Here is a 14,977-nt window from a genome sequence, read left to right on the forward strand (position 1 = left end):
CTACCTTTCTCCCTCCTTTTCCTCTGGCACAACTCTGGTTGAAAGCCTGACATCTACCCAGGTTCCGGGTCCCATCAACACTTGGACCTTGTTTAGGGGTCCTGCATCTCTCTCATTTATATGCAGTCCCAATTTCTCAATCTTTCCCTGCCTCCCCAGGTCCTCTCCAACATCATTTATACATCCTCAAGGTTCTCACATCTTTAAACGAAGGAGAGGAAGAAAAATAAATGAAAGGGGGGGGCGGAGAAAAGAAAATCCTCCTTTGAGAAAACATCTACCTCCTACTTTTCACTGTTACTCACAATTGAACTTCTCGCTCCATTTCACTTAACAGGTAATTGAACCATGCTTTCTCCCACCATCCACCCACAATTTCACCGAAACCACCACCAAGATGTTCCTTGCTGGTAAATCCAGCAGATGAGTCATGATCCTACTTTTCAGTTGCATCAAGCACCCTTGACCACTATTCCTTTGGGAAACAACCTTTCCCCTTGGCTTCTAGACATCTCTCTCCCTCGTTTTCCTCCCACCTCTGTCTGCAATTCTCACCCTATACGCCTTCCCTGAGTGTTCTCATTCTCCAAGGCGTTGTTTCCATCAATATCTCACATGCACATTTCTAGCAGTAAACTAAGCTTTAGACCCACACATCCATCTCCTGGACATCTCCCCGTTTCTTACAGCAAATCCACAACAGAATTTAGGGACATTCGGCTCGCTCCTTCTGGACCTCTTCTGCCCTGTGCTCCCCGTCTCAGGGTTGGCACATGGCACCAGGAGACCCAGGGCCACCCATGAGAGCTCTTACTCTCTCTCCGCACCTTAGACCTCCACATCTGCTCCTCTTCCAATATTCCCGGCTGCTGTGACCGCTCTGCCTTTGCTCCTTTTGTTAGCTCCTGGTTCTCCTGTAACGTCTCAGTTTAGAGGTTGCTTCCTTTAAGAAACCGACTGTAAACCCTGCCTGAGTCGTTTGCCCTTTTGAAGTGCTCCTTTCTTCGAATTCTCGTATCCAGCACCATGGCACTCCAATCATTTTGTTGTTACTGCCAATTTCTTTGACTTCATCCCCCACAAGTCTGCTTCTTGAAATCAGCCTGTGTCTGTTCCCATATTGCTAGGCAGGCTCCTCTTGTTGTTGCCTCCAGGCAGTCCTTGGGGCTTGCTGCCACCATCTTCCCCTCTTTCCTTCCACTGGTGCTGCCTGAACTGCTCTTTATCTTGGGATGAGGGACAGGCTTTCCAGCTCCTAGGGTGCTCAAATCCTTATTAAGGTGCTAAGGAGGAACAGCCTAAGGTCCCCCTTGTGTGCCTGGGTAACAGTAACTTTAACAATGGCATAAGGGAGAGAATTTGCCTAAACAAGGATTAATAAACAAGAATGGGGACATAGACGAGTGAGCATCTTGAGAGCTGCATCTAGGAAAACCAACCACTTTTAAAGGACTTTTTTCTTCTTCTCTTGGACTACTAATCAATACTTTTGTTCTTTCCTCTTATTAGAACCTAAAATTCCTAAGAGTACCATAGGAAGCATCTCTAGCCTCAGTTCACACCGTCCTCATAGTCACAGCAGCTTATGGGAAGCAACCACCTTCTGTGGCTACAAAGGTCCTGTGCAGCTGTGTGAAAAATTAAAAGTGCCACTGGCATAAGGCATTTCTCACTCCAGCTGATGCTTCTTGTGTGATCCAGCAGCTGGAAGAATATTCCTGCTCGATGGGTCCAGAAAGTTAGATTTTAAAATGCCAAGATCATCATTACACAGTTACACATGCTAAGCTCCATTCTCTTCATCTTCGAGCAAACCTTTTTTTTTAACTTATCGTATTATAAAAAGACAATTTCCCCTGAAAAGCCACATCACCCGTAGAATATTCCTCAAAAATCTGAAAAAGTTACCAGAAAATTTAGTGGCTGTTACCTTGCTCTGAAAAAGAATAGAAGATGCTTTGGCCTAAGGTTTATAATGTTTTGTTTTTTTAAAAAAACATACCAACATTTTACGAGAAAGCATGTATTAGTTTCATTCTCCCACTGGCTCCTAATGTTCTATTTTTCACAGGGAGAGAAATCTCATAAAAGAATTTTAAACTCTTTGAATAATTTACTAGATAAACCCACTGAGTGTAAATTGGCACCTTTATGAAGGTAATGAATTAATCTCTAGGTACCACTGGGGCCCAAGGACTTCGAGCTTTGCTATAAATTGCAGCATCTGCTGCAATTCTGCATACGTGATGGCAACTTTTCTTCTGAACTGATGAAATGGAATTGAGCTAACTGCGTCAAGCATTTTCTTAAGTTAGTTAACCAATCATGTTTTAACACATAGGATTTTAAATTATGTTTATATAAATTATGTCATTTTATATAAACCAGACATACATGTGCACACACACACACACACCTTCGTAAAACCACATCTTAGTTTGATGAAGGATGAACTTGGAAATAATTTTTTAAAAAATATTAGATATTTGTAACTTACTGTTATTAAATGCATAAGTGAAAAAAAAAGAGCTATAATGGTACAGCTGCTGTGAAAAGTTTGGCAGTTCCTCAAAAAGCTAAACATAGAACTAGCATATGACCTGGCAATCCCACTTCTAGATATTTACACCAAAGAATTGGAAACTGGGACTCAAACAGATATTTGTACACCAATGTTCATAGCAACATTATTCACAACAGCCAAAAAGTAGAAGTGACCCAAAGGTCCAAGAACAGATGAATGGATAAGCATACATACAATGGAATATTATTCAGCTTTAAAAAGGAATACAAGTTCTGATACGTGCTACTATATGGAGGAATCTTGAAGACATCTCATTGAGAGAAATAAGTCAGACACAAATGAACAGATATTATATGATTCCGCTTGCATGAAATAGCTAGAATATGCGAATTCATAGAGAGTGAAAGTAGAGTACATGTTACCAGGAGCTGGATTTATCAGGGAGTGGGGAGTTTAATATATAATGGGTACAGTTTCTGTTTGGGGTGATGGAAAAGTTCTGGTAATGAATGATGGTGAGAGTAGCACAGCATTGAATGTGATTAATCCTACTGATTGAGAATGGTTGAGATGGGAAAGTTCATGCCACATATCTACAATTTAAAAAGAGAGAGAGAGGAGGAATAAAGAGATAATAACAACTAAAGTCAATACATGATCCCAGATTGGAGCTATTAATGGAGAAAATGCACTAAAGGATGTTGTTGGGATAAATGAAAAAAAAAAGGAGTGTAGTCTGTAAGTTTTATATCAATGTTAAGTTTCTTAAACTTGGTAACTGTACTTAAGGTGGTTATATACGTGAATAGTCTTTTTCTTCGGAAATGCCTTGGAAGTATTAAGTGTTCAAAGAGCATGACGTATACAATCCAGTCTCAAAGGTTTAGAAAATGGATGGATACATAGAAAGATGGATAGATAGAAGGAGACGGCAAATGTGGCAAAATGTTAAAAGTGACTGGCTCTGGGCATCTGGATGGGAGGTATCTTTATTACTTTTGCAACTGTCCTGGAAGTTTGAAATTATTTCTAAACAAAAAGTTTTAAAAAAAGAAGCTATGAAGGCAATATGGACAAAGCCTGGCCTCTGTTTGGAAAGGGCACATTAATTGCTAGAATACAACTGATCTAATTCTGGATCAACAAAGGCAGATTTATTTGGCTGTTTGCCTCCATAGACAAGGGAGGAATGAGAGCACTTGCCTGACAGTACTAACCTATAAGGGAGAGGGGGCGGGAACAGAAAGGAAAAGAAAAGCAGCCGAAGGTCAAAAGCAAAGAGAGAGCTGGTTTTATTTTGGTATATTTTTAGATCTGGGGATATATGGGATAAAAAATGGATGATATACTTTAGGACGTGTCTGGGTACACTTTTAGTAATGAAGAAACCACCACCTATTGCACAAGCTCTGTCTTGCACTTTCCTCTTACAAAACGTGAGTTTCGCTGTCTCCTGGAAAAGAGGAGTAAAGCAGAGCCCTATGATGCCCCAAATTTCTATGCATTATCAAATTTATAGCAATTATCTGTTTATGAGCACTGCCTACCATTTCATTTTGTAGAATTTCTCCCCATCTCCTGAGGCTATGATGACAATTCATTACATTTTGGCCTCAAAACTTGAGGACTGGGAGTGTTATTCACAGGATGGGTTTGAGAGAGGACATCTATCCCCCAGACGTGACCTTGCCCTGTGCTGCTTGACCCCCGTCTTCTCACGATCCCCTATGGGTCTAAGTTCCAGCTACTAGCCAGCCCCAGAGGGTTGGGATATGTCATCACAAGCATCTGATGCTCTCCCACTGGAAACCTCTGACCATTCCTGGAACATCACCCAGAGCCGTTCCTGGAGCAACTCTCCTTCCTTTGTCTGAGTAGCAAATTTCTGCTCTTTCTTCTGGACCTGAGTCCTGGCGGCTCCTCTGTGATGCCCTTCCCAGCTGCCCTAGGGAGAGCTGACCCCTCTTGATGGCCGCATCCCTCCCTCCCTTTGCTTACCTGCATCCCAGCACCTATGATGAGGTGCCCTGTGTCCCCCACTCGCATCTCCCCGCCAGCAGGGACTTGTCTGGGTCCTTCTGCAGCCCTGTACTAACCGTGCTTGGCATACAGAAGGTGCTTCATTTTGTTTACGCTATAAAATGAATGTCCAGAGAGACTGCATACAGGTGTACATTTTCGTATTATTGGGAAAGAGGTCAAAAATAAAGAATTTCCAATTCATTACCTTACCACAAATGCATTTTGACATTTAGGGTGGTATGGCGTTCACAACTGGAAAGTTAATTATTTATATCATAGCTCATATTGAATGATAGTGAGACTTTAACTTTTTTTTGAAGAAGAAGAAGTGAATTCAATTCTCCGAACAGACCTCTTGGATTGTTTCTTTGGAGTTTCTATGTAATCATTTTATAGATGGTTCATTTTGTTGAGTGAAAATTCTGCCAGACTCTCACTCTGCTATTGCTTTGGGTTCTGCACCTGTATTACAATTTCAAGCACTGTCTTGTCCAGGTGTCTCCACTGCACGTGCCCCACACCCCTGCCCAGGAGACAGAAAGAGGGTTTCTTACACGCTGCCCCCTTTTTATTTTTGATTGAGTCGATATAAAAACAAAATGCACACTAATTTAAAGGGCTGGCTTGCTGAAAATACTGGAGCCATGATTGCCTAATCTATATCTAATACTTTAGCCAGTTTTTTTAACACGATGATCTAAAGTATCATATAAGGTGGGCCAACAGTACCCACAACTATTCTCAGTAAATATTGTGCTGTTCGTGACTGGCCTTGGCGATTTAATTGTTCAGGACAAATATTGACACACGCAGGGTGCAAATGACAGATTCTTGCTTTGACAGTCGATTTGCCTCTCTGGTGTCTCTATTAAATAACCTGCATTCCTGTCCTAGACAGTAAGACCTTCAGGGACAAAGACCAGTTTTCTAGGTCTCACTTCTACCCGGTGTGCCTCGCCCAGGATAACGTGCATGTGTACAACCCCAGCGTGATATTGGGTTAAAACAAACAGATATGGTTTTTTTAGAATAAGACCATTTATCACTCTCACTTCTGAAATCTGTCTCTAAATTTTGGCTGAATTTTCCTTCTTTCCTCACTTGATGATTCATTCTTCACATTTCTGCAAATTGTTAAATTCTTAACTCATTGTGATGCAGTTTTTCAACTGGGAAAATACCCTTTTAAGTATTGGCAGAATTTGCTGTATAGGAATCACAACATTGCCTGTAAACATTACCTATTCTATTCTAATTCACTCCAAAGTTATTTTTAGAAAATAGAATGTAAAGCATTTCATCCTACATGCTTTTAAATCTAATCATCAATCACTTCAAAGAGCCATCACATCCAGGCCACACACGCACCTGCTTTCTTATCTATTCTCTCAATGCCCATTAAAACATGCCAATTACCTCCATTAAGAGGATAAAATGGTGGAAAATCCCCAGGTACCACTAGTTAGCAAGTTGTTCTTGGGGAGTCAGTAGCTCCATTTTTCTTCTCCTTTAAAAAAAATACTCATCCAGTATAAGGCAAGCACTTCTGGCTGCCAGTGAACACATTTCCTGGGACTTCATTAAACCAAGTATTATGATCAGTGTTTAATGACTAAGTAGGTATATACGCTTTTACGAAATGGAAATCTAATTAAAATGGTGCTCTTAGGATTCAAGACACTAATAATTAACCAAAATAATTGCAATAGGTCTATTAGAAGGCTATGCAAACGTGAGGCAGCATTACTCTTATTATCATTACAATTACTGTGGCCAGGCAACATTTTGGTGAGCTTTTAGGTTTATTAGTCAGTAGGATGCCCTGCCGAAGTAGTATGTATTAGAATAAATCTCTTTCAGGCCACTCATTTTTATCTTTTTTTATATGCTCTCAACTTTTTCCGAAGTAAGAAAACAAGTTGCAATTCTTAGAACTTGAATTCCTGATGACAGAGTATTTCATCGCAGCAAAAAATCCGTGATCGAGTTTACCTGCCAATGGCAGGCACAAGGAGGCCCTGGCAGGGCCTCATGGAAGCACCTCTATTTTGCGTATTGGACAAGCACTTTGGAATGTGCCCACAGCCTCCTGAACGCTTATCCATTTGTAGCATATCTGAAAAATTACACATAGAGCAAAAAGTTTGATAAAAATATATTTAAAACAAGCAAGAAAAAATAGTTTTGGCCTCAAGGATAACTTTCATCATTCTTTTAACCAAGTCGAGTTAAATTATACGTATAATGATTTCAAGTACCAACTTATAAAAGATGTCATAAATCAGAAAACAAAGAACAAGAGAACTCTTTCTTCAGAAAAATGTATTTGCAATTCAAATGTTCATATAAAAAGCATAACTTTTAAAAAGTTCATAGATGTTTTTTTTTTTAGAAGTGCTATGGGTTTGCCATTCATTGCAATTACATTCCAGAATGTGCTAGGTGGTCCACACTGTGTCACCTTGCACTTCCGTTACACTGAAGTCACTCTCATCACAACCTCTCCCGAGCTGTTATCTTCTGACAAATCTTCATGGGGCCTCATCCGGTTGAAAAGGTGTAATAACACGTAGCCGCACTGAAACCTTGGGGAGGTTAACTGTGTTGGGTGGACCAAGTTTCTGTTCCGCAGTGCCGTCAAAGGCAACCATAAAGTCCTACTTGTGGAAGACTCTCCCCGGCTACTTTCTTCGATGTCAGTGGCTTTGTCATAATTTAACACATCCCAGTGCAAGTTAACAGCTCGCCAGCGCTTGAACACTCTGTAAACTGCAGCTCCTTCATGGACAATGAGACCTAGAGTCAGGAAAAAGTGACAAGATGGATTATAATCAACGGCTGGGCATGTTATTTTGGATACATGTCAGGGATTAAAGAAACAGTCAATTCTCTTTTATTCATCACCATCAAAGAAAGTGGTATTCTGACTCCTCACAGATTGTGGCTAATGGCTGGCTATTACGCATATTGCAGAGGCATAATTAATATTCAAACGCTCTGATAAAATGCAGAGTAAAGCTATCATAGATATAATTTACTTGCCCGATCATGGTTTGGGCATTTACAATGCCTTAGGAGAATCACTAGGTTCATTTATTCATTCAACATTCATTTCTTGTATGTCCCTGTGCACTAAGCAGTATGTTAGGGGCTTTCATCCAATGGCTACTCAGACAGGCAGGCCCTTGCACCTGTGCAGCTGGCAACTCAATTTAGGAATGAGCCAGACATTAAGGTCAGGCCATCTCCCCAGTTCCTAAAACAATGGCTGGGGCAGAGGAGGTGTGATACAACTATTTATTATTTTCTTTCCTCGACAATTCGACAAAAATGTACGGAGTACCTAAGTTGGGAGTTACGATCTCACTTAATTCTCACCATAGCTTTGTGAAATAAGTACTATCATTTCCCCCACTGTATACACAAGGGAAGTGAGCCCTGTGGACATTAGAATAACTTGCTCCGGAGGATACGACCAGTAGGTGGCGCACCAGGGATTCAAACCCAGGCCGGCCAGTCCCAGAACCCTTGCTCTTCGCTGCTATGGAGGGAACTGGATGGTTACATGCCTGCGAGACAGGTTCTCAGGAAAATAAATGTCATACAATTTATGATCTCAGGTCCATAAGTCAGCAGCCTATTAAGTCAGGCTTGGTGCACCCATACATTCTGTTGGGCAGGAACTGTGTCAAAGTAAACTGAGGTGTAAATGTCTTCGAGTGGGGTGTGCCCTCTACAGTCCACACCACATCCCACCCCACACCCTGCGTTTTCACCCGTTTACATCTCAGCATGCAGTCCAAAAGCTTTGACTTTGTGACTTCTTACAATAAGGAGTCCCTGGAGTTGATCCCATCAGATAGAGAAGTCAGAAGAAGCTCCTCTCCTTAAGGAAGCTGAAATTGCATTGAGAAATCAATAAGGAGGCCAGCGTCGGATGGAGTGTGTCATGTAAGTAGAGCGTGGCAGTTGGCACAATTACTTTTAAATTTGAAAATGAGCAGATCCTGCCACCCAGCATTCAGACTTGGGTACATGCCCTAGAGAAATGCTCACCCCTCTGTCAAGGAAGCATGCTCAAAAAACGTTTATTGCACACTTGTTTCTGTTTGAGAAAAAAATCGCAAACAATCTCAACCTCCATCTTCAGAGGAATAGATCAAATGTGGTGTATGGATCCAATGACATAGAATGGAATAAAGTCATACGCACAAATGTGAATAAATCTCAAAACCAAAACAAAAGTGAAAATCTTAAAGCACTAATGAAAAAGGAAAGTTGCCGACAGAAATGATTGGGGTGATACCATTTACAGAACAAACCAGAAAATATTATGCATTATCTTGATATATATATAAAAGTGAAAGTATAGAAAGTACAGAAACGTGCATGAGGATGATAACCACCAAATTCAAGATAATGGGGAGGGAAGGAAAGGACACGATTGGGACAGGTTCAAAGAGGGATGTCGGGAAACGGACTTTGGCCGAGCGGTTAGGGCGTCCGTCTACCATATGGGAGGTCCGCGGTTCAAGCCCCGGGCCTCCTTGACCCGTGTGGAGCTGGCCATGCGCAGTGCTGATGCGCGCAAGGAGTGCCCTGCCACGCAAGGGTGTCCCCCGCGTGGGGGAGCCCCACGCGCAAGGAGTGCGCCCGTGAGGAGAGCCGCCCAGCGTGAAAAGAAAGAGCAGCCTGCCCAGGAATGGCGCCGCCCACACTTCCTGTGCCGCTGACGACAACAGAAGCGGACAAAGAAACAAAAGCAGACAAAGAAACAAGACGCAACAAATAGACACCAAGAACAGACAACCAGGGGAGGGGGGGAAATTAAATAAATAAATAAATCTTTAAAAAAAAAACAAAAACAAAGAGGGATGTCAACTGCACCCCTAAGGCTGCATTTTTCAGCTGGGTGCTGGGATATGGATGTTCAACATATTCTAAATACTTTTGGGGCACCTAAATAATCCATAATTTCAAAAATCATGGGGCATTTGTTAGGAAAATCAGTCTGCTGTAAGATGGATCAAGGAATAAACAAGTTGGGGAGACAATTGCCAATTCTATGTGAGGAGTGGGTGGTAGCAGGAAAGAGGAAACAGACAAAGTAATAAACACATGAGAGGCAAACTGACAAGAACTGAAATAGAAGAGGGGGGAAAATAATCAGTCTTCCAATATTTTTAAGGTTGGAGAAATGTACATTTAAAAGGACAGCAGTAATCTTCTCATCAAATGGCTGCAATGAGGAAGGGTTTTGAGCATGGTTTTTGTTGGGGAGATTATTTCATTTTTTTGGTCAGCAAAACATTTCCAGAGAGGTGACGATCTGATACCCAGTCCTTGAAAAATCACACCCTACCTATTATCAATATTTAAATTTGTATTGTTCTCCTACAAAGACTTAAATTCTGACACATGTGACTTCAAAGCACTCTAAAGATAGTAATGCTGGCCACTAAAACTGCATGTGGTCCACTAAATAAAAATGCTGTACGCCCAACTGTTGTCGCTCATCAAACCAAGGAGAAATTTAAATGTCAATTAACCTTGACAACTTCAAAGAATTGTTTTGATCACCTTTTTTTATAAGGGAATCAGCCAGGTTGACCCAACTGACCAGATGCTTTAGGGAAACAGGCAGAATTAGAAGTCAGGACTATTAGATTTTAAGTGATGGTTCTATTACTAGCTTTCTGAATTCTCCACGGCCAATTATTTAACATTCTGATTCTATTTTTCCTCCTTCAAATGCAATTGGAATACCTAGTCTTTACATTCAGCAGGATGGCATGAAGATAAATAGGAACTCATGAACTTTAGAGTGCTCAGGTTTCCTCTAAGAAACTATACAAATACAAGACATTATTATTAATTTAAAAATCAATAGTGAATCTATGTAGTGAGGAACATCTGTTCACGCTAATCACAGAACAATTACAGTTTGCAACAGGGTCATTTTGGACAAGTGCTGTGACCAGGGGGAGCTTTATCAGGGGAAAGCACTCATCTCACAGGATCCTATTCTCTTTTTTTTTTTTTTATTGATTTCCTTTAAAAGACTAGAAGCAGATAATTTACTAGAGCTTAGACTCACTTTCTGGGAATAAATGCCTAGTAGCTCTTTGCTAAATACATAAATCTACTGAATGAACAGAAATAAATCCCACAGGTCTTTATAGTACATTTTTAACCGAATACAAAGAAAGAGAACTTCTTGATGTTTCCATGAAGACAAAGTCCTCTTGAATTTCCAACTCTATGTGCTACTTCTTAATTGTATTTCAAGTTCTAAGTGATGCTTAGATTTTGCTTGATTCCCCACGAGCATTCGAAATTACTCCTTGCCCTCTGCAAGCTTAAATTTTAATGAAATATGATGAACTCCCATAAGGTAGATCTCTGTAATATGCTTTTCTCAACCTCCCCCGAACATTTAGATGTTCTGGAATGGTAACAAATGTTTTTGGTACTAGTGGTTATGAGAAGGCATGACAAGTATTTTAATTTAAATGCAGGGATAAAGACTCATTCAACTCTGGTTTATGTGATGAAAACCCAGCTTTTCAAAAGCAGTACTGGCATTCTTTATTGTGGGTGATTTATCCCCTCTTGCCTCATACATGAGGCCCTCACTCCCTCCGGGGGCCTTTGCTCAAGGAGCAATACCTCCAGTTAAACCTTAAAATGAATTTATCACTTTGTCTTTTCAGGTCAGAGGAGAACAGGCTGGGATTTGCTTTTTCATCTGAGTCACTAAATGTGAAGCAGACAATTTTTACAAAATGCAAATATTAAAAATTTTAGGATACTTGCTGCTAAATGGCATGGATATCAACAAGAGGTGATTCATGGGAATTTGGGATTTTGAGAGCAGGGTGTGTGTATATGTTGAGATTTTCTAGCCAGTAACGTTTAATTGGAGTATTCTCTTATTGGTATGCAATGAAATATTTTTATTAGGGAATAATCTTTAAAAAACAAAGCAGATTTAAATAGTTTGGGGTTTCACTGAACTAAATGCATAGTTTTTATGTAAGTAAAATGTATTTCAACTTCAAAGTGATATGTTAGCTGAAATCCTTATATGGTGGTAAAGACAAGCTAATTACTCAAAGAAATGATGGGGAAGTCTATCCAGGCACACGTGGTTACATGCTCAGATGTTCACACGCACACCATATGCCTATGTTTATTTCAATATCATAATTGTTACAATTAACAAAGACTTGCAACACTTATATGGTCAAATACAAATAAATTTGATCTGATATTAATTATCAAACCACTGGGGCAGACAATTTTATTTTTTGAGTTACCAGTCTCAACTTTCGTATGTGGATAGGTGTGGTTTTCATAATTTAAAAGCTAAGTCTTTACCAAGTATCTACTTCGTGTCCAGCATTGTGCTAAGTGCTTATTACAAGCATGACTTTAATTGGATCTCAACAGCAACTGTACAAATTGATACTATTAGCCTACAATTTTACAGGTGAAGAAATGGAGATTTAGAGAGATTTAAAACCTAGACAATATTGTGAAGATAAAAGAACCAAAGTTAAGACTGGCACCCAAATGTGTCTACATGTCAGTCTGGTTCATTACACAAATACGCATGATAAATTTGCAATGTAAGACAGTCTCTCCTAGGCAAAGAACAGCTAAGAGACCTTGCAGATATTGTGTGATTCCCCATTAGTATTGAAAATTACTCCTTGTTCTCTGCAAGCTTCAGTTTTACTGAAATATGAGTAATTTAAGTCCTAGAGACTATGATTTGGGCAAAGTTACACAATTAGCTTCCATCTTTAATATCCTAATAGATCACATACCGTTCTATCTCTAGGAGTGCAATGCAACAGCTTCTTGCTCCCCTCCCCACAACAGGAGAGGAAAGAGGTAGGGAACCTTATTTGAAGGGGAGCACTATAAGGGGTGAGAGTTTCCTCCAGTAACCCCACCTTTCTTGGAGGCATAGAGCTGCCCATGCCCTGTCTACACTCTGAGCTTTCCAAGAATACAGCCACTTGATGGAACCACAGACTCAGGTTAAAGTCCTGTGTACGATTCAGTCATAGCAACCCTTGGGAAATCTAAAGGACTCGTGGCAGATATCTGACCAGAAAAGGCTCTTGATTGTGAAAATGCCTGAGTTGTAGGTTAAATTTTAGAAGACTCTTTTCTTTCTCTTTCTTACATATGTAAATGCATACCTACATACATGCAATTATATCCATATATAACAAATGTACAGATACACATGTGCAGTCAATTTTAGTCGTAACCAAACTCAGTAATTACAGGTATAACCCTGTGTCATTCTGAGAAGTTGAGTGTACCAGAAGCCAAAATGTGACACAAGCTAGAACAGTTTAGTATCCATCTCATAAGGTGGCCCCACTTTCAACTCCTTAATTTCCATTGCTACTTGGTGAAGACCAGAACATGGTTGTTCCAAAGACGGTTAACGAAATGAGGCTGGGGTGTAAGGCACCTGGTGAAGTGATTATCTTTTCTGGAATGTAATAAAATGCCTTTATCTTCTCAGCATTATTTCTCCATCTACCCCAAATTTAAATGCTCTACAGTTATGGAAATTTACATGTGAGTGTAGAGTTAATTATTTTAAAGCCCCCCCTCATTGTTGAATCTTGTTAATATGAATCTTAAAGAAATAACTATAAGTTATTATTTCTATATGTGCTGAATGATTTTGTTGGACTGATATACAGGAGACTTGAAGCAAAAAATAACCGAAAAAATAAAAATCCTTAAGGAGATGAAGACTGAAAGATAATACATATGCCAACACAAATGTGATTAGGCTCAAAAACAGTGCAATCTAGATATCCTAAAGTCCAGGCCTCTGGAAGCTACAATGTTTTGATCATATATGGGGACGTTCATAAATATGTATCTCCAGGATTGCCCATATGGGAATAATATAAAGAAATATTCCACATAAAATACATTGGATCTGTAAAAGATGCGTTCATTTCTCTGTTGCAAAATATAAATGGGGCAGAGCTTCGCTGCCCCCATAACTGCCTAGAGCCAGTAAAATTCAGACAGCCAAATAAGAATGGTAGGGTGGCCATGAGATCTTGAAGCTCAGTGGGTCAAGGACAGATTCATCATTGCCACTGGTAATAAAACTTCTGTGTAAGACACATAATAAGGACAATGAATGCTTCAGAAACTTCCCACAACGTGAAAAACCTTGGACACTGCAGGATGATTAATTTCTAAATACTAATGATCCAACCTACCCAGGCTGCAATTAGATAACAGCCTACAAGAAGCAATGATGGTCACCCTCGTGAAAGCCTTAAACAATGATGAGCTTCCCTGAGCGCACACATGGCAAGTTTATGGGGTCTGTTCTAGGACGTGGCCATGCTCTCCGTCCTCCCCACGCAGTGAAACCTGCAGTTATCAGCCTCCACGCAAAGAGCGCATCTTTGCCTGATCTTCAAGGCTAATGTCATCACTGCCTAGGAACAGACAAGACGGCAAAGTTTAATTGGAAATATTGCCCTTTTATAATTGGCAGTGAATGCAGCACACCATTGCCTGAAAAGTCTTGACATGGGTTAAATTTTCTTCTTATCGTGTAGTCCCTGTTTCAGGAAAAGGCATCCTGAGAAAATTAATCCAGAAACCCGGGGGTCACCTAGATTCTTCCCTCTTCCTCAACCCCTTGCACTAAATTCTGTCTTTTTTGGCAAACCTGATCTAAAATCACAAAACCAAGATTTCCCTTTGCCTGGAAAGCCCATTCTCCTATAACTGCCTTCAAGAAGCACTCAAACAAAACCAATTGTCCCCTCCTTCCAGTCTCTACACAGGGAAGAGTGTTTTTTTAATCACTTGTACTGCAACCATTAGTTTATATGCCTGTGACCCCCCCAATGAGCTGTGTGCTCCCTGAGGACAACTTACTTGCTTTGAGGTACCTATTATTGTTCAATGCCTGGTACATAGTAGGAATTCAATAAATCTCTCTCTTTGAGAGAGAGTGAGCAAGAAAGAGAGAGAGAGAGAAGAGAGGAAAAGACAGAGAGAGGGAGGAGATATACTAGAATCGAGAGAATGATAAGGATTGACTTATTGGAGTTGTAACAATGTTTATTAAAGCAGAAATGGAAATATCTTAAATATTATTCTTTGAAATGTTCGAGTTGTATCTTAAGATACCAAAAACAAATGGAGAAATACACTCCAAGACTCGAGTTGAAAGAGGTATAGGTATTGGGGCCCCTATTTCTCAAGAGTGGGCTTTAGCCTTCTCCTCCCCCCACTGCTCAAAAAAAATTATGGGAAGCCCTGGCAGGGACAAGAGAGCCAAAATCATTTACAAATATTTGTTTTCAACTCTTGCAAATTGTACCAGAGTCCACCACTATCAGGTTAGCCCTGACATCAAATGCA

General features: G+C 40.2%; 1 protein-coding gene across 1 annotated transcript in view; it reads right to left on the reverse strand.

Annotated features, from left to right (window-relative positions):
• Positions 1-6,851: 6,851 nt before the first annotated feature.
• MARCHF11 (membrane associated ring-CH-type finger 11) overlaps positions 6,852-14,977 on the reverse strand; it is a 130,324-nt gene continuing 122,198 nt past the window's right edge. Inside the window, exon 4 of the mRNA XM_058307150.1 lies at positions 6,852-7,342. Coding sequence (XP_058163133.1) covers positions 7,020-7,342 — 323 coding nt within the window. The 3' untranslated portion in view covers positions 6,852-7,019. The remainder of the gene's footprint in view (positions 7,343-14,977) is intronic.

Source organism: Dasypus novemcinctus, chromosome 2 (assembly GCF_030445035.2).
Source record: "Dasypus novemcinctus isolate mDasNov1 chromosome 2, mDasNov1.1.hap2, whole genome shotgun sequence".
NCBI lineage: Eukaryota > Metazoa > Chordata > Mammalia > Cingulata > Dasypodidae > Dasypus > Dasypus novemcinctus.